The sequence below is a fragment of the Hemiscyllium ocellatum genome, chromosome 45, assembly GCF_020745735.1.
Source record: "Hemiscyllium ocellatum isolate sHemOce1 chromosome 45, sHemOce1.pat.X.cur, whole genome shotgun sequence".
NCBI classification, from domain to species: Eukaryota; Metazoa; Chordata; class Chondrichthyes; order Orectolobiformes; family Hemiscylliidae; genus Hemiscyllium; species Hemiscyllium ocellatum.
Genome location: NC_083445.1, coordinates 16,232,573 through 16,256,379, shown reverse-complemented (window position 1 = coordinate 16,256,379; position 23,807 = coordinate 16,232,573). Strand labels below are relative to the sequence as shown.

Below are 23,807 nucleotides of genomic sequence, written 5' to 3'. Positions count from 1 at the left end.
TGCTAGTGGCACAAATGTGTTCCCTAGACAAAAGAACTGTCAATTAGTTGAATCCCAGTGATTGAAGAATGATTGATTGAGGAGTATTTTCTCAATAATTTTCACATTATCTGTCTTGCATAGAATGTCAATAGCTGCCATGCCTCATATCAGCCACTCACACTTGCTTCTAGAAAGCATATCAAATCAAATATGTCTGCTGAATTTACCAATATTTTCAGTTGATACAATTCTCTTTTCTTGATCAGGTAAATCTAGACTGGCAATTATCACAGTATTTTCCACAGATTGCAGGAATATAGAAGCCAAATAAAACCGTTTTTCGTTTTCCAAATTCCCCCATAAGGAGTCATTCCTTAGCAATTTATTTGCAGTAGAAAGAATTTTCTGTAGAGGACAAGACATACACATGACAATAAATTCAATTCAATTCAAATAAACATTAAGCCTTTTTAATAAAATTTAATGATGTTCTAACCACAAACTCTGTCATTTAGCCATCAATTCCATTTCCCTTGCCACTGCCTCAGACTGAACTGGCTTTTCATAGCCTCACTGCTATTTGACCCAAGGTTGAGCTCCCAACCTCACATTGGCTCCATCAAAATCCCCTCCCACCTTATCCCAGGCATAATCTTTGCAAGTTCCACCATCATGTCCCTCACCTTCCACAATCTGTAAACTTGAAATTCTGCAAAGTTCTGCTGCATGCCTATTGAGTTCCAACACACCATTGCCATAGTCAGTTTTCGCTCAATCTGAGGATGACATCTACTCAGTACAGCCAGTTTCTAAAATGATCTTTTGTGTTTCTGTATAAGCTAATTCTCAGCCTGCAGACTTTTGGACACTTGAGGCAGGGTACTCATAGGGCAGTAGGATCCAGGATTTGCTTTTTTTTTCCCTTCCTCACCACCACTCTGCCTCATCATTAAAGTCTCATGAACTCAAAAGCTTGATGCAGTTTTTTGGACTGGTTGTCACCATATTTTTAAAAGATTGGTAGCAAGTGCATCTCAATGCTGCTGCCGTCCAAGGAAAACTTCAAAGAAGTTATTCTTGTCCTCCTATGGAACTTGTGAGAGAACAGGACCTGGAAGGGGAGATAGTCATTGTTTTTGCAGGAGTGTTTCCTGGATGCTGTGCAGCTGGTTTCATGAAGGACACTCGTGTTGGTTCAGCAGCACTCCCTTTCAGTCTGGGGAATGGCGCAGATGCACTACTGGGGGAATTTTCTAGTGCAATCATGCATTGCTGATACATATCCAAGTCTCACTGTAATAATGGAACGTGTTGACAACTGTACCATAGGAACTTTGTTGACTTATAGAGATCTTTGTTGTCAAACGCTCTCTCCCATAACTTGCAGATGATACGAAAGTCGGTGGAGTTGTTGACAGTGAGGAAGGATGTGGCAGGTTACAGCGGGATATAGATAAGCTGCAGAGCTGGGCAGAAAGGTGGCAAATGGAGTTCAATGTAGCTACGTGTGAAGTGATTCACTTTGGTAAGAGTAACAAGAAGATGGGGTACTGGGCTAATAGTTGGATACTTGGTAGCGTGGATGAGCAGAGGGATCTTGGTGTCCATGTACACAGATCTCTGAAAGTTGCCACCCAGGTAAATAGTGCTGTGAAGAAGGCATATGGTGTACTGGCTTTTGTTGGTAGAGGAATTGAGTTCCAGAGTCCTGAGGTCAAGTTTCAGTTGTATAAGACTCTGGTGTGGCTACATCTGGAGTATTGTGTGCAGTTTTGGTCGCCATGCTATAGGAAGGATGTGGAGGCACTGGAACAGGTGCAGAGGTGGTTTACCAGGATGTTGCCTGGTATGGAAGGAAGATCGTATGAGGAAAGGCTGAGGCACTTGGGGCTGTTTTCATTGGAGAAAAGAAGGTTTAGGGGTGACTTGATAGAGGTGTACAAGATGATTAGGGGTTTAGATAGGGTTGACAATGAGAACCTTTTTCCACGTATGGAGTCAGCTATTACGAGGGGGCATAGCTTTAAATTAAAGGGTGGTAAGTATAGGGCAGATGTTAGGAGTAGATTCTTTACTCAGCGAGTCGTGAGTTCATGGAATGCCCTGCCAGTAGCAGTGGTGGACTCTCCCTCTTTATGGGCATTTAAATGGACATTGGATAGGCATATGGAGGATAGTGGGCTAGTGTCGGTTAGGTGGGCTTGGATCGGCGCAACATCGAGGGCCAAAGGGCCTGTACTGCGTTGTATTTTTCTATGTTCTATGTTGTAGAAGGCTGAGCTACTGCAGCAGATCCGGTGTTGGAGCTCCTCAGCAATAATGGTCTTTTGAGAGACGCAACTGTGAGCTAAGGGAAACAACTTTTTCAATTCATTAATGGGAGATGGGTATGGCTGACCAGGCCAGTATTTTTTTCCATTCCTTAAAAAAGGTGACATTTTCCAGAGTCTCACTTTGAACATACATGGGACGTAGATTATTTGGTAGGCTAGGTGTGAATACGAACCTTATATTGTCAATATCATAGGACAGGTTGAATGACTAGCAAATCCAGTGCAGAAATTGCAAATAGTGAACCACATATCCATTGTTCACCATCACCACTCTGCGCTCTGACACACCCAAGCTCCTAAACCTCATTTTCAAATTGCTTCATACCCTCACCCACTTTATCTTTGAAATACATTCTTTATCTTTGAAATCTCGTTCAATCGTAAAATGCATTAACATCTTTACACTCTCTTTCCATTCAATTCTTTTTTCTATTCCCCCACTCCTTTACTCCCTCATTGTGCAGCCATACCTTCAGGCACATAGGCCCTGAGTTCTGGAATCTCCCAGAGCTGAATTACCAATTTAACCCTGTGACGGAACAAAATGAAGTGCTATCTGCTGTGACTAACCTGAAATGCAGGCTCACCATTCTGGGCCTGACACTGCTCATTCACCAGTCCAACAATCGAATTAACCTCAGAACAATATCTGTGCAATGTATACCAAGGATTCTGTGATAAGGAAGAAAACAAAGCTTGAACATCTTTAGGAGTAGAGAGTGAATCTCAGTCCACTGGGAATTAATAATTTGCAAAATTTTCAGAGGTCAGCAAAGGTACGTAGGGTTCAAACATGCGCAAACAAATCACAAGCATGACACTTCATAAATACCATCATATAACTGACAATTATCAGACATATGTGAATACTCTGTGTATTCAGCTACATATATAGCACATGCTCACCTGCATACATATGCATTGAGGTGTGAGATATAGCTCTGGAGCAAAGAAGAGGAAATATTTCCTTGTATCCAGTAAGTTCCAAACTTGGACTCAGAATGGGTGAAAATGGTCTTCACAATATCACAAATCTCGGAGTGGACTCTTGTTATAGCATTAGGTGTCTTGCCAATTGGCTAGTGAATCAGCAACAACCATGCATGCCTCTTTTCGGGAAGCCTGTTGAACCACATGGCAATCAGACACTGACAAGGCCAAGGCATGGACCTCCCTCGAACCATGGCCTTGGGCTCGAAGTTCATTCAAGGTGAGAGCTGTCAGCCAGAGGCTAGCAGCTCTGTGCTGTGCAACCACAATGAGGGGGCAGTGATTGCTGGAAGAAGAGCACCCACAGAATTCCAGGACTGTGGATGTTCCAGGCAATTCTTTACCGCAGAAGGCTGATTGTTAAGTATATGCAAGGCTGTGATAGACAGGTTTTTAATAATGAAGTGGATCAAGGATGATGGGGAAATGGCAGGCAAGTGGAAATGAGGATTATAAGATCAGCCATGATCACATTATATGCCAGGGTAGATTCAATAGGCTAAATGGCCTACTTCTGCTCCTATGTTTTACAGCCTAAAAACATGCTAAATGATGTTGTGGGGAGGAGGTTCATGGGCTGGAGATCGTAGGGATGGAAGTAGACAGCAGGACTGGTAATAAGTGCAGTAGGTGACTCTCTTTGTCACACCCCTATCCAATGTCCAGTTCCCTGACCAGGCACTGAGTGCCTTTGATTGTGGAACCCCACCAATCCCACTGAGGTGACAAGCTGCCCTTTCAATCTGACCCATTGTGGACGCTCATTGGCAATAGTCAGAGGTCATGGAATAGTCATGAAGGTCAGAAGTCCTTCATTGGTGGGGTTGGCAACTCGACCTGGGACCTCCTGCTCAGAACCTAATCTGAATGGAGGCAGGATCAGCCATGCCACACTAAATGCCTTTCACACCTCCAAACTCATCATCGATCAGAGTGGAAGATTCTACCGTTTGACAGATGGCAGCTCCATTTTAGACTGTCCCATAATAGTAAAGAAACACTCATAAACCATTTTGCCTCATTGATGAAATCCAAATTCGTTCAGGGTAAAGCACTGGCAATGTGGAATTGCTCTATTCCCCAAAATGCATATTGCTTTCTTTAAAGGTTAACATTTGATTGAAATGTTTCACACATGGTTATTGTTACAGCTATTTCATCAGAATGGCAATATGATGTGGTGTGGTAACATACCTGAATCTGCTGGTCCCAGTGGATGAAATTGCACCGTGATATGTTAAATTGATTTGGGTCTATGAAGACATTTAAACATGGAATTCAAGAGTTACAAAAGCAAATAGAAATGTGTACATATTCACCTTTACTCATTCTCAGTATGTGGATGAAGAAAAAGGCAATATTTATTGCCATTTAGTGTCTTAAGTAAAACTCATGTACATTTGTCTCATGCCTTTCATGACTACAGTACTTTTCAAAATGCTTTATGGACAATAAAGTTGCAATCATTGTTTCTGCAAATGAAGCAGCAAGTTTGCACACAATGTAACAATGCCAGTGGTGCAAACAAGCTGGCTTAACATCTGACTGGGGTTGGAGATGAAGGGAATGGAGTTTGGAGTGGGGACCAAAATACAATGACTTCAAACCCAATATTTAATTGGAGATTTCTGCTCATCCAATACTGGAAGCCCTATTGGCAGTCTGATAGGGCTGGTTCCATTCATTACCTGTCTCATTGTATTTAGAGGTAATCCTGCAACAAAAACAGAAATTGCTAGAAAAGCTCAGCAGGCCTGGCAGCATCTGTGGAGAGAAGTCAGAGTTAATGGAAGAGTCAAGGAGTTGAGAGCGCTAAGGTGAGGTAGAATTGGGTTTCATAAGTGTACCTACAGAACAGACACTATGCTTTGGAATGATGTTGGCAAGGTGTAATATGAGAAATAGAAGAGATTGAGGGCAGATTTTTTGTGGATACCAGAGGTAATAGTATAAGAGAAAGCAGGATAGATTGTTACGGAGGAACCGAAAGAACTGCAGATACTGTAAATCAGAAGCAAGAACAGAAACTGCTGGAAACGGTCAGCAGGTCTGGTAGCATCTGTGGAAAGAAATCAGAATTAAAGTTCTGAGGAAGGGTCACTTGACCCAAAACATTAACTCTGATTTCTCTCCACAGATGCTGCCAGGCCTGCTGAGCTTTTCCAGCAAATTCTGTTTTTGTTGCAGGGAATTTCTGGCTACAATGAGACAGATAATGAATGGAACCAGGTAAGAACAGATTTCCCCCACAGCTGGACAACAATGGTGGGGGGTTTGAGGAGGATGATGCAGTCAACTGCATCAATGACTGTGTACAGGTCAAGAGGGCCAAAGATGGAAAGTTTATCTTTGTCATAATCACAAAATATGTCACTTTGTTAAGAGCTGATTTGGTCATATGACAGCATTTGAATCTGTTTGAAGTAACTTAAACATCTCAGTGCTTGAGAGACACAGGGTGCATACAAAAATATATTTGTAAATGGCAACTCAAGGAGGACAGGTTTGGATTCCAGTCATGAGTCCTATCCTCACGAATCATGACAGTAGGATGAATTTAGTGATGAATTGAAAGTAAAGTTTTGGATCAACTGGGTTTCAGATAAAATGGAGTTATGGGAGTTCTCAAGAAATTGTGCCCGGAAGTGAGATGGTCATCAATGATGCCACGGCAGAGTAGGCTAATGAAAGCTAACTGTCTGGATGAACAAAGGGAGCTCTAAAGCCTGGCACTCATCCACAGCTTCACCAGATAAATAACATACCAATGAATATTTATCCTCTGTGTTCACCATTGAGAAAGACATGAGGAATTGAGAATTTGGGCAAGTCAGTGGCTATATATTGGGAACAATCCATATTACAGTAGAGGAGGTGCTGAATGTATTAGAATGTATTAAGGTGGATAAATCCCCTGGTCCCGATGAGATATATCCTCTTCTCTGCAAGAGGCTACAGGAGAAATTGTGGGGGCCTGGATTATATTCTTGTATCATCATTTGCCATGGGTGTGGTACTGGAAGACTGGAGGGTAGTACATATTGTGCCCTTATTCAAAAAGGACTGCAAAGAAAAGCCTGGAAACTATAAACCAGTAAGCTAAACATGTGTGGTAGGTAAGTCACGATAAGATTCTGAGATAAGATATACATGCATTTGGAAAGACGAGTTTTGATTGGGAAAGGTTTTGTGCACAGGAGATCATGCCTCACAAATCTTTCGAGTTCCAGTTAGGTTGAAGAGGGCAGGGCAATAGACATATCTATATGGATTTCAGTAAGGTCTTTGATAAGGTTTCACATGGTGGACTGCTCTGGAAGGTTAGATCACATGGAATCCAGGGAGAGCTGGCAAATTAGATGCACTGTTGAAAATGTGTTGTTGGAAAAGCGCAGCAGGTCAGGCAGCATCCAAGGAGCAGGAGAATCGGCGTTTCGGGCATGAGCCCTTCTTCAGGAATTCCTGAAGAAGGGCTCATGCACGAAACGTCGATTCTCCTGCTCCTTGGATGCTGCCTGACCTGCTGCGCTTTTTCAGCACCACATTTTCAGCTCTGATCTCCAGCATCTGCAGTTCTCATCTTCTTCTAGAAAATTAGATACATAGCTTGATGGTAGGAAGCAGTGGGTAATAGTGGAAGGATGCTTGTTGGATTGGAGGCCTGTGACTGGTTGAGTGCCTCAGGCATCGGTGCTGGGCCCACTGTTGTTTATCTATATCAATGATTTGGATGAGAATGTATAAAGCATGATTAGTAAGTTAGCAGATGACATTAAAATAGGCAATTACATGGACAATGAGGAAGATACCAGAAATTGCAGCAGAACCTTGATCAGCTGGGGAAGTGGGCCATGAAATAGCAAATGGAATTTAATATAGATAAGTGTAAGGTCTTGCATTTTGGAAAGTCAACTCAATGTAGGAGTTTCATAGTGAATGGTAGGTCCTTAAGGAGTGCAGTAGAACAGAGGGACGTGGAGATCAAGTGTATAGCTCTCTGAAACTGGAGTCACAGGTAGACAGGGCAGTGAAGGAGGCTTTTGGCACACTGGCCTTCATCAGTCAGGGCATTCAGCATAGAAGTTGAGAAGTTATATTGCAGTTGTACAAGACATTGGTGAGGTTGTACTTGGGAGAATTGTGTTCAGTTTTGCTATAGGAAGGATGTTTTACACTGGAAAGAGTGCAGAAGAAATTTACAAGGATGATGTCAAGAGTCAGTAGTCTGCATTATAGGGAGAGGTTGAACAATCTAGGACTTTTTCCTTTAGAGCATAGGAGACTGAAAGGGAATCTTATAGAAGCTTGTAAGATCATGAGAGGCATGGATAGGGTGAATGCACTCAGTCCTTTTCCCAGGGTTGGGGAATTGTGGACTAGACAGCATCAGTTTAAGGTTAGAGGGGAAAGAATGAAAGGGAACCTGAAGGCAATGTTTTTACACCAGGATTCAACGTGGACCAGTGAGCACTTGTTGTGAATTAAAACACAAGTGATACCAAGTTTACAGAAGGTAAGGAGTGTGTTGGAATGGTTATGTCTAGGGAAACAAATACATAAAGAATACGAGGTCAGGAGCTCTACAAACATTAGCTCGTACTCAGCAGTGACACCCTCACTACTAAGTTAGAAAGCAGGGGTTTCAAAGTCCCCTTCAAGAATTTGAGCAGATAACTCAGGCTAACACTCCAGTGCAATTATGACAGAATGCTGCACTGTCAGCAGTGCAGTCTTTTGGAGATGTTAAACTGAGACTCCATCTCATGAGGATGCAAAATAGTCGATGGCACCACTTTGAAGAGTAGGGTGAATATTGGTCAACCTTTAACCCTCAACTGACTGTCACTACAAAGAATTAATCAATTATTGCTGTTTGTGTGAGTTTGCTGTATGCATCACACTTCAATGATACTTCTTTGGCTATAAACAGAGGGTGGTACGCATGTGGAATAAGCTTCCAGCAGGAGTGGTTGAGGCACGTACATTAACATTTAAAATGTATTTGGACAAATGCATGGATAGGAAAGATTTAGGCCAAAAACACTGAAATGGGGTTAGCATGGGTGGACATTTTGGTCGGCATGGACCAGTTTGGGCGAAAGGGCCTATTTCTGTATAATAGGAATTTATGGTTCTATCATTTGAGCTGATTCAGTGTGTCTGAATATTAATCTAAATTTCACATGGCACTTTTTTTAAATAATAAAACTTGATTAACTTTGTTTTTACCAATGCAGGTTTTGTTATCACAACTGTAGCTTCCAGGTTTATTTGTGCAGACTTGTTCAGCACCACATGGATTTTGAAGACACTCATCAATATCTAAAACCAAATAAAATGTATGAGTGTTTGCATAAGTATTTCCCACATTACAGTCAAATTAATAAGTAGGCAAATCAATTCTCTTTCAGATCCAAAATTCCTGTGATCGGGAAAAATCAACAGTACAGGTAATACTTTGGTTCATGCAATAACATTGATCATAATCTTTCATGGGTTAACTAACTAAGTGCTATCAATACCGACAACTTAACCTGTATGGTGAATTTAACACAATCGGAAACAATTCAAGATGCTTCACAGGGCTATTAGAAAACACACTGTAACATCAAAATACGTAAGTAGATATTAGGTCAGATGAACAAAACATAAATTTTTGACCAAGCTTTTATGGAGTAGCTCAAAAGAGGAAAGCAAGGCGGAGAGACAGAGATGTTTAGGGAGAGAATTCCAGAGCTTGGGACCAAGACAACTAACATCACAGATGGAGCGAAGAAAACTGGGGATGCACATGAGACCAGAATTAGGAAAGCACAAATATCTGAGAAGGTTGTGAGGTTGGAAGAGATTCCAAGGATGGGGAGAGGTGATGCTTGGAGGAACCTGAATACAGGGACAAGCACTTTAAAGCCCAGATGTTACTTGACCAGAATTCAATGTAGATCAGTCCACAGGTATTAGGGACTTGTTGTGAACTAAAACACAAGTGGCGGAGTTTTGGGTTTATACCAAGTTTACAGAAGGTAAGGTGTATTTTGGAATGATTGTGTCTAGGGAAACAAATACATAGAGTCGGGTTTCAAGTACAGATGGGTTAAGAGAGGGAGAAGTTGGATGATATTAAGGAGGTGGGCAATAGTTAGTCTCAGAGATGGAAAGAATAGGAGGTCAGAAGCTCTACAAACGTCAGCAGTGCAGTCTTTTGGTATTGTTAAACTGAGATGCCATCTCACGTGGATGCAAAATAGTTGACAACACCATTCGGAGGAGCAGGGAAATACCGGCCAACCTTTAGCCTTCAACTGAATATCACTATAAAGAGCTAACCTATTATTGCCGTTTGTGGGAGTTTGCTGTATGCAAATTGGTTCCTTCATGGCTGTGAACATCTATTTTAAGGAAGTACAGATCGTGCTAATATAATAGTTACAAAACACAATAGTATGCTAACACAACAGTAGTTACATTCTTCAAAATCACCATGCTAAATAGAACCACATTATTCAAATCACACATTCCCACAGAAACCCATTCTAACTATGTTCCCTGAATGTCAAACAAATACCAAATAGAAGATTATGCTTAATATAAAAGACTCATGGACATGAAAATATGCAGAAATATTATCTGTTGATGTTTCTTGCCTCCATGTTTTTTCTGGTGGTGTACACTTTTCTAAAAACTTATCAGCTCTTAATTAAGGCATGTAACATCTAAATGCTGAATGAACAGCATATATATCCAGGAATGGTAAGTTTCGTTTCACATTTATTTCTGTGCTGCTGAAGTCAAGTAAGAACTGCATCATCAAGAATTAGGTGCACATATTGAAATTTTGGGATGTAAAGTGCAAATTATGTGTGGCGAAACCTTATTAATCAAAACTACATTAATCAAGAACTTTCTATACAGCAGATCCTTGACTCCATGCAAGCAAGACAAAATATAAGCAGGGAAGGTAAATTGGGTGCTTCGGTTTCCTCCCACAGTACAAAAACAATGTGCAGGTTAGGTGAATTGGCCATGCTAAATTGCCCATAATGTTAGCTGAAGGGGTGAAATGTAGGGGAGCGGGTCTGGGTGGGTTGCACTTTGGCGGGTCGGTGTGGATTTGTTGGGCCTAAGGGCCTGTTTCCACACTGTAAGTAATCTAATCTAATCTAATCTAATGGATCAAGCAGTTGATATCTATGCTATAAATTCTGCTTAAAACACAATAGAGCTGCTACTGTTTCTCGCAGAATGTTCTTCTATGAGTTGGCAGCAGTTTTACAAGGTGTACTGAAGTGCCAAGAGTACATGAGCATCACTGACATCTACTCAGTCCTTTAATCATCCTCCACAATAAGATTCCTATAATCCTGCAGAATTGTGATTCAACCAATGTGTTCCAGTTTTGGCCAAAATATTAAAGGCTCAAGCTCTTTAACCGGTTAAAACTGGACAGATCGATCAGTATGGAAGCAATTAGACAGGAATAAAGGAATAGACATAGACCATTCAGCTTCTCAAGGAAATTCTGTCATGCAATTAGTCCATGTGTGATTTATATCCAACTTTGACAACCCATATTCATTTCACAGTTCTTCAGGACTCTTCACTAACAATAATCTATCAATCTCAGTTTGGAGATTTTTAATTAATCTTCATTCATAACTGCCTTTTGAGGGACAGAGTTCCAGGCTTCCACTTCATTTTACATGTTTCTGAGCTCATAATCTCACCATCACCGAGACTATTTCCCACCTCCCTATTATAATCCAACTTGCTAACTGCCATCTCCCTCAAACAGCCTAGCTCTATTCTGACACTGTTCTGAAATCTTCTCTGAGAACAAATAACTGCACTCCATCAACCTGTCATCGTTTTAAGCACTTCAATTAGATCATTTTTTTAAATGTACAAATCATGAAGCCTTGCAGACATTATCCTGGTTTTCAAGCACAGCCGATGTCAATGCTGGTGGTGAACCTTCTATTAATCCAGGAACACAAGCCTAGTGCTATGAAGATGTAAGTGTACTATACCTTTGAGAGTTAAAAGCTAAGAGAATTACCTGACAGCACCAAGTGTTCTGAATAAGATACAATGTAACATGTGGTCCAGTAACTAGTGTACCTGATTGCATGGATCCAAAAGCAAGTTTGAATCAGGCTAATCAGTTTAAACTATACGCCGCAAAAAAACCAAACTCCAATCAAGTTTGAATTGAATATATTGACAATATTAATAGCAATGACATAATCCCTTGCTTTGGGGGTATAAGACGGGGAGAACTGCCAAAAGACCAAAAAATATACGCTGCTAGTCAGAATTCTCTGAGAGGTACCTGTCAAGAGAAGGAATTTGCACAGAGAAAAACATCAACACCAACCTGGAGAGCAACTCTACAGAGGAAGATAAAGAAAAGATTCAATCGTTGGCTGGTTTTGAACTTTGAATTTTTCAGTCAACCTTAGTCGGGGTTTTATCAGACTATATAATAGAAGGGAAAGTAAAAAATAGGTTAGAGGAAGGAGTAGTAAATAGTTGTTAGTTAAGTATTCTCTATTAAACTTTAAATAGTTCTTGGCCTCTTGGATTTTCATAGATTACTGCACGGGATAAATCTTTTCTGTGTTGTTCGTTTAAATTAAACAGGAGGGTTTAACCGGTGTCATAACAGTTTGGGGGCTTGTCAGGGATTTGAACAGTTTGAGGGCTTTTGTCCATTGTTGAATAGTTTGGGTCTTGGACTTGTGATTTGAATGGTTTAGACAGATTTGAATAGATTTGGGGGTAAGAAAAATCTCAACAGATTTAAATACTTGCAGGTTAGTGCCCTAGATCTTGAAATAAAACGTAGGTGGGACAATTTGTTTAACTTCAATGACTTGTGGTTGATTAAATTAAAGGAGAGAGAAATGGCTCTTAAAATTGCTAAATTGGTTTTGGGATTTGAAGATGGTTCTCAAATTGCCAAGAAAGATTAGAAGGGAAGAAAAAGGTCATACTTTTAGAATGATCAGAGAAATTAGATTTGGATTTAACCAAGGACAAAAGTAAAGCTGAAATTGTAAGGGAGTTACTCAAACACTTAGGTGTGTCAGAGAAAAAGACAAGTGCGGTAGAAGTAATTCAAGTTAACAGGATGGAGATTAGAAGAGAAGATAGCAATATATACAAATATGTCAAAGCTCTGCCACCTTTTGACGAGAAAGATGTTGAAGCCTTCTTTATTTCATTTGAAAAATTGGTGAGGCAGATGGAGTGGCCCAAGGATGTATGGGTAATGCTAGTTCAGACTAAAATGGTAGGCAAAGCTAGTGAGGTATTTGCTGCGCTGTCAGATGAGGGGTCAAGAGATTATGAAGAGGTTAAACAGGCGATCTTAAGCGCTTATTAACTGGTCGCTGAAGCATATAGACAGCAGTTCAGAAACATGAACAAGGAACCAGGTCAGATTTATGCTGAGTTTGAAAGAATTAAACACAGTCATTTTGATAGATGGGTGCATGCTTTGAAAATAGATAGGACCTTTGAGGCTAAGAGAGATTATTCTACTAGAGGAGTTTAAAAAATCACTTCGTATTGTTTGCCATTAGAGATGCCCCAAACAAATCTACACAGTTCACTCCCTTTGAGTTAATATTTGAGCACGAAGTGCGAGGCTCTTTGAAATTGATTAAAGAAAAATTGACAGAACCAAAATTGGAGATGTCACACATATATGATGTATTGGATATGATGGCGAAACTAAATCGAGTAGATGAGTTCGCTAAACAGCACCTAAAGAGGGCACAGTATAGAATGAAGCAGGCGGTAGGTAACAGTCTGAGACGCGGATGTTTGCCTGAGGGGATGACGTGTTAGTGCTGTTACCAGTGATAGAGGATCTCTTCAAAGCCAGGTTTAGTGGTCCCTATTAAATTGAGAAAAAGTTGTCAGGGGAACTATCTAGTAAAGATATCAGATGAAAAAATTGGTATCGGGTACGTAATATGAACATACTGAAACCGTATTATACTTGTGAGAAAGAACTGAAGAAACAGGTGTTAGTTACTGCCCTGCAGAGTGAGGAATCAAATCCAGATGATGTGGATTTTGATGTGCCTCGATGAGGACATCATCGATCCAAGCCAGAGCAAGTGGAGTTTGCCGATCGGCTTAGTTCCCAAACCAGACTGGATCAACTATTCTGTGTGATTATCAGAAGGTCAATGCCGTTACAAAATCAGACTTATATCCAATTCCTAGAATGGAGGTCTGCATCGAGAAAGTTGGACAAACCAGTTACATCACCAAGTTGGACTTAATGCGTGGTTACTGGCAGGTACCTTTATCAGAGTCGGTGAAGGAAAATTCTGCATTTGTAATCCCAAATGGACTACATCTGTTTAAAGTGATGGAATTAAGAATGCCCCTCCCCCCCCACCATATTCCAACGACTCATGAACAGAGTTGTGGCTGGGTAACAAACTGTGCAGTCTATTTGGACGATGTAGTGATCTTTAGTAAGTCCTGGAAAGATCACATGGCACAATTGGCAGAGCTCTTTGAAAGACTATGAGAAGCAAAACTGGTAATAAATTTAAATTGAACTGAATTTGTGAAAGCAAAGGTGACATTCTTGGTACATAACATCGGTCATGGAAGGTTGACCCCACGGAACTCAAAGACGAAAGAGGAATTTCCGCGGCAAACCTTGAAGAAAGAGGTGCTTCAATTCTTAGGACTCCGCGGATTCTATCGGAAGTTTGTTCTAAACTTCAGCAAAGTAGTGGTTCCGTTAACTGATTTGCTGAAGAAGAACAAGGTTTCACTAGACAGACCATGACAGGAGGCATTCGACCATTTGTAAGCCATATTAATCACCTAATTTAACTCTTTTAGCTCCGGTGTCAAACTGATGAACATAGGATGCATCCCTGATAAAGCCAATATAGTTTGCCTTAAGTGCAGCATGCAGAACTGAATATAAGATTCCAGGGGGGCCTTGCTGGCATGTTGTGCTTTGTACCATCTCTCCAAGAGTTTTGAATTTTAGCAGTCTTGAGGTTAATTCCAACATTCCATTAAACTCTTCTAATTACCCATGTTTACATAACCCTGATAACCAAACATAACATCCACGGGTCTCTCTTCTGCTGACCTGCCATTTTCTAGCATTGTGCCTCACAGTGAAGCTATGCTAGTTGTCTTTATGCCAATAGTTTCCATCACCATAACAAACCGTCTTTTCTTTAAAATTAAAAACACATCTTCCTGATTAATTTCCTTTAAAGAAACCAATAGGTTTACATTAAGATTGCAGTGCGCTCCATAGGACAAAACATAAGAAATACGGGCAGGAGTAGGTCATACAGCACATCAGATTCACTCAACAACATGTGACCGAAATTCTACATCAGCTCCACCTTCCCTCACTACCCTCATACTCACTGACTGTCTTCCTGTCCAACAATCCATCTATCACAGTCTTGACCCCATCCAATGACTGAACTTCTGCAGCCCCTGGGGAGAAAGAATTCCAAAGATTCACAGACCTTGGAGTGAAAAGATTTCTTCTCATCTTAGTCCACCATGGTCAAACTCCACATCCTGGGACAGTGACAATCCGTGCTCTATCACAAACATGCTTGACAGTTTTTGTTTCTCAAGTAAATAGAATTCATTATTGTCCTACTTACCTAGGCACCTCTGTGAACCTACATCCACCTGTATTTTGATTGAATGAGACACTTGCCTACATTTGCAATTGAGATAATTAGGGGTATCAAAACATCGTCTATTTATAGTACACCAGTTAATCTTCATGTCTTCTTGCAGATCACAAGTCCACTCTGAAAAGAAGAAGAAAAGCTAGTAAACACTCTTTGTGACACATCTTCTGGTAAATTGCAGCACACAGAGATTATTTTTAATCTGAGTTTAAAGAGTGGGATTGACAATCAGTAACTTCTATTGATCCAATTTAGTGAACAATACAGTAACTCAAAAAGACCAGCCATATGAACACCAAAGCAACAAAAGCAGGTCAGAGACTGGGTATTTTAGGATGTGGAGTTCACCTCCTGACTCCATAATGCCTCAGTGACCATCCAGAGTGCACAAATCAGGACTGGGAGGGACTATGTTCCACTTGATATATTTTTCATTAGATGGTTGAGCTTTGATGTTCTATATATGACCAACTCCACCACATGGCAGTGACACTAAATCAGCACTGTTGATGCCATTTTCTATGGTAATGCTCTCTGCTGCTTGCTGAGTTTGTTGCTCTCTGCAGCTCTACGGCATTTGTCAAAGCCGTAAAGAGCATGCCGAGGAGACTTACTGGAATGGTGCCATGGGATGAGAGTCATGTGCACGGACAAATGAGTAAAATTACACAGTGAAGGTTCAGTGGAGATTTAATTACGGGTGTACAAAACCATGATGGATTAACAATGGGAAAATTTTTCTACCAGAAGGGTTGGTATTCAGAAGATGAAAATTTAAGATATTCCATAATAGGGCCAGAGAGGAGATGAAGAAAAATTTTTCACGCATTGATTTGGAATGATCTGGAACACGCTTCCTTAAAGTAGGATGGAAGCTGACTCAGTAGTAACTTTCATAAGGGAATTCAATGAATACTCTCACTACTGGCTGAAGTCTTGTCCAAACCAACATTCATCCTTCAATTAATGCCACAACAGATAATCCAATCATTATCAAATTTCTGCTTGTGTGAGTTTGTTGTGCACAAATAGGCCATAATGTTTCCTGCAACGCAGCCCTCTGGAGTGTTCATTGGTTAGAATGCTTTTTGGGCCTCCCTGAGGTTGCTACATAGATGTCACATGCAAACAAGGGCCAGCAGTAGACCATTTGCTTCTTCAAGACTACTCTACCATTTAATAAGATGATAGCTGATCTGATTGAAACTTTCTCATTTTTTAGGAGTTTATGTTAACATTCACTGCTCAGTGGCTTTGTAGATCCCTTCCTGGCGCTGAAGCCGACATATATTCTGCATTTATTCTCCGCCAACCAGAATAGAGTTACCAACCATCCAGGATTGCCGAAAAGTTTCCAGGAAATTAAAATTATTGTCCATATCTCTGCACATGACACAGAGTAATATTAAGGAGATCAAAAAAACAAATGTATTCTGTCAGATTATTTGAATGAGCGCATTTATTAGTTGCAAACAATATTTGTTAGCAACATCAGCATTTATTGCTCATCCCTAACTTTGCTTGAGAAAGTGATAGTGGTGAACTGTCTCCTCATACCCTGGTTAGCTTTAGAGCCACAAAGGGCACTGCATGTATTTTTTTCTCTCAAGGACATATAAGAGCCAGGTGCTTTTTGTTAACATGGTGTAATGGTTGCCCTTGCTGAAATTATTATTTTTCTTTAATTCCAGAGTTACGTAATTGCTGGGATTTGAACTGCTGCCCATAAATCATTGGTCCGGATTACTAATTCAGCAGCATTACCACAGTTTATTTGACACCAATATCCACAGTTAGCCACTTTAAGAAGGGCAGAAAGACAGGAGACCCATTATTAACAATAACTCACCAAAGCAGAACCTTCTCCTGTCAAAATAGTATCCTGGTGGACAAAATTTAGTATTGAAGATCATCGTATTGTTGACATAACGCTGGTCAATCTCTGCAGAAAGAATTAAATACTTGAAAGTAGTCCTCTGATATAATTGTTTTGCTGAAAAAAAGGTTTTGTGAGAAAGAATAAATGTTTGGAAAATTTGTTTTTTTTGGGGAGGGGATTTAAGGGTGGCATTCAGGATTAACCTTACACTGCACAGCAACATACAGCAAGATATTCTGGTCTTCTGGTGGACTAAGTGCATTTTAACAAGAAAGGACCTGCATTGGGCCCTGCAAAGGTGACATTCAGCTTTTTGATGTACCATTTGTTTTTACAGCTGCTTATTTTCTTCATGACCAGGACTTGTGTCCCTTGTGAGTAAAAGTATGCAGGGTTTGCAAAACACCAGTCAGATTTACTCATATCATTTCTGCCATAGCTGCTTTATCCAAGCCACTTTATCTCTCCTGCAGACACAACATAAGAGGTGCAGAATGGAATATGAATTTAAAAGCTGTGTGACAGTATCCTCCACTGTGCAGTTATTGATTTTAGACAATTTAAAAGTCCAGCAAATGGTCTTTCAATAATATCACCTCTCATTATCCCAAATTTTAATGGTCATGGACCCAAGTAGCCCAACCTTTCCTCATAAGCTACCCTTGCATCCCATAAATCAGTTGAGTAAACCTTCTCTGAACTGATTCTAATGCAATTAGATTCTGTAGTGATTGGAACCAAGTGGATTATATTGACCATGAGATTCTTGACTGGAGTTATTAACCTGTGCTAATCAGAGAGCCCTGGATGATACATATAAACAGGGTACCCACAGTCTCCTGACTTGAGGGATCGACTCTGAGCTGGCTGGCCATGTCTGGTGTATTGTGAACATAAAAATGAAGTGTGACTTGCTGAATGAATATCAGCCTCTGTATAGATATTTCTGGTCCATTTACAAAGCTTGTGAACAGTACTCCAGATGTGATCTCATCAAAACAGTGTTCAACTAGAGCAAAATAACCCTACTTTTACATTCCATTCCTCTTGCAATAGTGTTAAAGGCGCTATATAAATATAAGCAGTTGTTGTCAGGGATAGTATTAGGGCATGAAAACATTGCTGCTGCATCCTTCTGTTTCAGAATTTTGTTTCACGGTCCTCTCTCTATTTTCCCATTCACTGCAGACACATGAAGAAACAACTAACTGAATTAGGAACAGAAGTTGGCCATAGTTATGTTAGCCAGTCTTTTGGCCAACCCTCACTGTTCCACACCCCTGCCAATTCATTCCCTCTCTTTCCAAGTACTCAAGAAAAATAACAAAGAGAATGGATTCACTCTGAAACAACATTTCAGAATTAACTCACAGAGAAGTATAACGTGTGATTCCTTGCTATTACCTCTGCAGCTTGGTGATGAACTGGAAAGTTCTGCTAAAAAGGAATTCTCTTTTTTGACACATTGACAGTGCAAACCCGCAGGTGCATCTTGACAATTTGCAGCCCCCGAACAGTCTTTGATTTGAATAACTCGATCCATGTCACAGTGGTCATAATCTGAAATATAGGCAAGTGTTAGAAAAACATTTTAAATACATCAATTAAGATGATCAAATAGAAGACAGTGAATTTTTTTTGTTTGAAGTTTGAAGGTGGTGGGAGTTGGGATATCGAAGGGAGATGGGAAATATTATTTTAAACTGGCATCAATTGCTAAACTGTATAAAACTTCCACAATTCCTGGAGATTGCAGAACTGAGCAAGTTGCAGGCTGATTGTCTCTCTGAGCCTTCTGGCCATTTTCATAACCTCTTCTGCCTCAGCATAGCAACCATTGACAGAAATTTGATATTTCGCAAAGGATGGTGAGACAAGTTTCTGAAAACGGCAGGAAATCCCAACCCCATGATCTTACAGTATAGTGTCATATCCCCTTTGTAGAGGTTCAGAAAGCATCAGCATCTGGTGACAACACAAGTTTTACTCAAAATCCTTCTAGAGTTTAGAACAAGCTCTAGCTAAGTAATTCTAGAATCTTATGAAAGACAAAACATATTAGACAGAGTAATGTGTGATGTCAATCCAGTAGTAACATGGTTTTGCAGAAATTAAGCACATGGTTAAAGCTAACACTGAAGTCCTTTGCTGAAGAGCTGTTTCCAGGTGGCTTATTTAACTGATGTCCACTCTGCTCCCTCAGGTGCACTAAAAACAAGTTATCTGCTCATTACCTCACTGTTGTTTATAGAAGCTTGCTGCAGCCAAATTGCCTATATTATAACAGTTCTCACATATAATAATAAATGTGAAAAATTATTTATTTGACGATAAAGTGCTTTGGTACACCGTGAGGCCGTGAAGGCTGCTTGGCTTTCTTTTGTGGTTAGGGACTCACCAATACAGACCATGTTGTTTTGAAAGTAGACAGAAGGTGAGCAGTTATCACTGCAGATGATAAATTGGTTCATTAACCTCCCAAAGTAGCTCACTGTAAAAAAAAAGAAACATTTAATTACTCATTATGAAATAGATATTGTTCAGTTTGCTGCGTGAAGAGGATTTGCTTTGTTAATCAGGTTAGTTTAAATTTGTCACAGGTAACCAGTGCCATGGTGAGTGCCTGGCACTGCTGACAGAGGGGAATGAACATACAGAAAAGCACAGGGCACAAGGGATGGTGAGCTACTTCTTCGAGTCTGATGCCCACTGTTATCTTGGCATACATGACAACTGCATATCCCCTCATCACCACCCACAGTTTCCTTCAGTCTCTGCAATGTTTACAGACCTCAACTGTAAATGCAGAGTCAATGGGTAAGGCATGTGGAATGGCCAGTTTTGTCCTAGACTGTACAGAGATACACAGAGACATTACAAATGCAATTGGCTTTGTCAAGTTAAATTCATCTGTCCATCACTTACTCAATGCATTTAGTCTCGACATGGCAAAACACCATGTACATATTATTCCATCCACAGAATCACGCAATGTTTAAACCACAAGTAGTCTCCTAGATCTGTGCTGGTTTCACCTCAGAAGCAACTAATTTCAGTCCCCATGACACCAATTCACCACAACCATGCAAATTTACTTATTTTCAAGTAAATGTTCAATTCCTTTTTGAAAGCTGCAATTGAATCTGCCTCCACTTAACAAGCAGGTAGTGCATTTCAAATCCTCATCACCTCCTGTGTAAAAAAGTTTTGCCTTAGTCATCATTGCCTCAGATCAATGCCAGCTCCCTCTCCAGTGCAGCCAGTAGATAATTTCTCCTGAACTGCTCTGTCCAGACCTATCATGGTTTATCCAGCTGGGATCTAACTGCACAATTTTCGTGTTAATATGCGTGGTTACAACATAAGAACCCAGCACTTCAGGTACTATTAATGAGCCAAGTTAATTGTTCAATCATCAACAAAGCCTTAGAGTATTTCACCTGGTTGACTCTGCAATGGGGAAGATAATTTCAACATCAACAGACACATCTCACCTGTTCTCCAAATGTACATTTATTACTGCCTTACTGAGTAAAGCTATTAATCAATCACTAGTCAACTGACAAACACAATTTGAGCCTAGGTTAGTCACGCAATGGCTGTCAGAACTTCCACACAGACCAAATCATCAAATATAATCCACATAAAATAGACAAGCCCAAAACCATCGCCTGCCTGTTCAGCATTTAGATCATTGGTCTGTGATTCCATCAATTCAGGGCACAAAAGTTTAGTTGGGTTATGATTGTGGCGCACAAATTCCCAATTGTATTCCATGATGGTCATTCACACCATGTCATTAACACAGTAAATTGTCCCAAGGCAATTTACAGGATTGATTATCGTACAAAATTTGACAGTGAGCTATGTCTGGAGATTTTAGCACAGGTGATCAAAAGCCTGGTCAAAGAGGTAATTAATGTAACAGAGATTCGTAAATTGTGGGTCTACATCCCTTAGTGGGGTTGTGAGCCAAAACATTGGGTTCTAAACCTCTGAGGAAGCAATGGCTGGCATGAAGCTAGGACCAAGCCTGGCCCACTTAAATACTCCATTTTTTAAAACAAAATAGGGGTATGGCCTAATTTTGAGGCTTGATTTCTGCTCTGAAAAAGTCAATGGAAAGACGACTTCACCTCATATGTAGCCCAAATCACTTCCTCTTCCTAACACCACAATCCAACACTACTGCCATCCTGTTACTCTCACGGGTCTCTCTCTCTCTCTCTCCCTCCTCCCAAACCCCCCAATCCCTCAAAACAGCACTATTTTAGGAGGTCCTTGAAGGAGGATGGAGAGGTATGGAGGGATTTCTAGAGCTAAGTAGCTGAAAACAAACAGCAGATCAATGAGTTTAGAGATAAACTACAGGCTAGAATTGGAGGAGCACAGTGACCTCCAAAGACTGCAAAGCTAGATATGTTCTGAAAGGGCTTCTGGACTCTGCAACAACTTTGTGATGATATCACATAGCTATACATCATTCAGCATAAATAGCACAGTGTAGGCAGAACTGGAACACAGTTGACCAAACTCAACTGTACCACACTATATTCAAGACGACATAATCAGCATAGACAAGAATACACAAAGAAGATGGATTTAGTCCTTAGCTAATGTGACTATAAAGCTGAGCATGGTATACCAACGAACATCATATACTGCAGTATTTATATATTTATAGTTCTGTTTAAGCCCAAAGATAGTTCATGACTTTGCCTTCACTTTGACCAGTTTCTACAGGAAAGACTTCAGAATGATAGGGAGAAGTTTACAAAGAAGAGTAAGAAACTTGTACTTAAAGCTCTGTCAAGCTGTGAGGCAGTAAGCAAAATCTTGATGGGTGAAAGGGACTTGATGTGGAACATGCCTTCAAAGTGTTTAAAGCTTTGGGTAGAATAGCTTCCCCTATTAGAATAGCTTCCCCTATTAGATCAATACTTTATTCATCCAAATTTTACAGTGTACGAGATCACTGCCTCAATATTTATTTAATCCAAGTCCTTATATTAAGTTCAGCTTAAATTTACAACAAACTGTGCCTATGGTGAGAGTGACTCACACACAGAACACACTGTGACAGGGCAGTGTCGGCCAACTCTGTAAGACATTGTCATTCTGTGCATCAATCTGCCACACACGACGTTTGTAAACCTTGCACTTGACATGCTGGTCCAAAGTTTATCATGATTCAAATTCAGGCCGCAGTACACTTTACAATGAACTGGGACTGGTTCAATTCTGAGGACTGAGTGTAATGTGAAGCCATTTAATCATCAAGAAGTATTCAAATCTAATGCTTTTCAGAAGACCAATATACAGCAAATGCTTTACACCCAACAGAGTATTTTTGAAGTGCAGTCAATGTTGAATGTACGAAACAAACATCACATCTTGCACACAAGATCTTACAAGCAGCAATGTGAAGATGACAAATACATTGATTTTTGTTCGTGATGTTGACAAAAGATATAAAATGGTTCAAGATGTCAGGGAGATCTCCTCTCCTCTACCAAGAGGAAAGGAAGGCTTAGCATTTTCAACAAACTCAGACTGTAGGACATTCCTCACCTTGCAGCCTATGCAGTGAGCTTAACAGGAAAATTTGATACAGGTGTTCACAGTCATGACAGGTCTGGACTGAGTAACTAAGGAGAAACTCTCCACATTAGTGCAATGATCAAGAACAAGAGAACGCTACTTTAAGGTGACTGGAAAAGAAGTATGAGGGCAAATGTTTTAATGCAGTGAGTTGTCACTGATTAGACACATTAGTGTCAACTTGCCAGGGATGGTTAATGCAAAAAAGAGCCCTTTTTTTTTCCTTTCAAAGTCCAGCAAAAGCATTAGGGTTAGGCTTCCTGAGGACCTGAAAGTTGGGAAAATGGCAATAATAAGAGGCTGCCTATAGTAAAGCTTTGTGCTCCCCAACTTCCAACACAATGAAAAGGCTCTTTAAAAAAATCAGTGAGTGTGATTCACAGGTATCTGAGAGGTTAGGACAGGGGAAACAGGGTTGTACACTGGGACTAACTGGTTATCTTTTTCAAAGAGCTCTTATAGTCACCACTGACTGAATATCTTCTGTGCAACATCATTTCTGCTTTCATGACTCCAGCTCTAAATGTCAACCACTTACCTAAGATCAGATACGTTGAGGTTAGCAATGCCATGGTTTTCCAAGATGTTGTCTGTCTGGATATGACCCTCCAGATAGCATGTCACACTCTTCAACACTTCTGTACAGCTCTGTGCCCTCTTTAGAAGTGGGACATAACCAGTCGGGAGCTGCATTCTTATAGTCACAGGACACAAGAAGGGAAATGGATGAATGCTTTCAGGGAGTTCCCAAGTCAGTTAGAAATGCTTAATCATTGCACTGGTTTGATGCTTGTTCAGTTTGAAAACGTGTTGAAACAAGCAGACTTAAGCAGCAGCTGAGCTGAAGGAGAGAATCCAAAGTAAATTTGTTTGAGGGCCAGACACAATTATATCTGATGGAGAGATATTATCAGTACACTTGCATTGTTGCCTTGATGTCACATTTTATGGATTAGAAAAAGGGATGATAACTCTTCTTTGTGAACTCACACAACCCTGTAGAGCAATTCTGAACTTGATTATAAATGCTGCCTTTGGTTTGAGGACCAGGTTTTAATGACTGTGACCATCACTGTTTGCAATATGGCTGAGATGATAAATTATTTGAATGTGCCATTAGATTTAATTTAATAATGAAAATGATAGGCCTTCGATGTACTCATCTTAAGGATGGCTTTACTGATAAAGGTATAGTTCAAAAAAAGAGCAGTTAGCAAAATATAAGGACAAAAAGAATTTATTTAGTTTTACATAAGAATTCTTTTTAACCAAAGCTGAAACTTACTCCTTTTCCATCAAACTAATATGGTTTATCATCTT

The 23,807-nt window shown here is 40.2% G+C and overlaps 1 protein-coding gene across 2 annotated transcripts in view; it reads right to left on the bottom strand.

Moving 5' to 3' along the window:
* Nucleotides 1-23,152, bottom strand: part of LOC132835944 (adhesion G protein-coupled receptor E3-like) — a 52,221-nt gene extending 29,069 nt beyond the window's left edge. For both annotated transcript variants that reach the window (XM_060855081.1, XM_060855082.1), the window contains exons 1-9: nt 23,026-23,152; nt 19,285-19,377; nt 18,291-18,446; nt 16,857-16,949; nt 14,975-15,127; nt 8,535-8,627; nt 4,500-4,558; nt 2,886-2,987; nt 210-387 (exon numbers count right to left, since the gene is read on the bottom strand). In XM_060855081.1, coding sequence (XP_060711064.1) covers nt 210-387; nt 2,886-2,987; nt 4,500-4,558; nt 8,535-8,627; nt 14,975-15,127; nt 16,857-16,949; nt 18,291-18,446; nt 19,285-19,377; nt 23,026-23,059 — 961 coding nt within the window. In that variant the 5' untranslated portion in view covers nt 23,060-23,152. The remainder of the gene's footprint in view (nt 1-209; nt 388-2,885; nt 2,988-4,499; nt 4,559-8,534; nt 8,628-14,974; nt 15,128-16,856; nt 16,950-18,290; nt 18,447-19,284; nt 19,378-23,025) is intronic.
* Nucleotides 23,153-23,807: the final 655 nt, after the last annotated feature.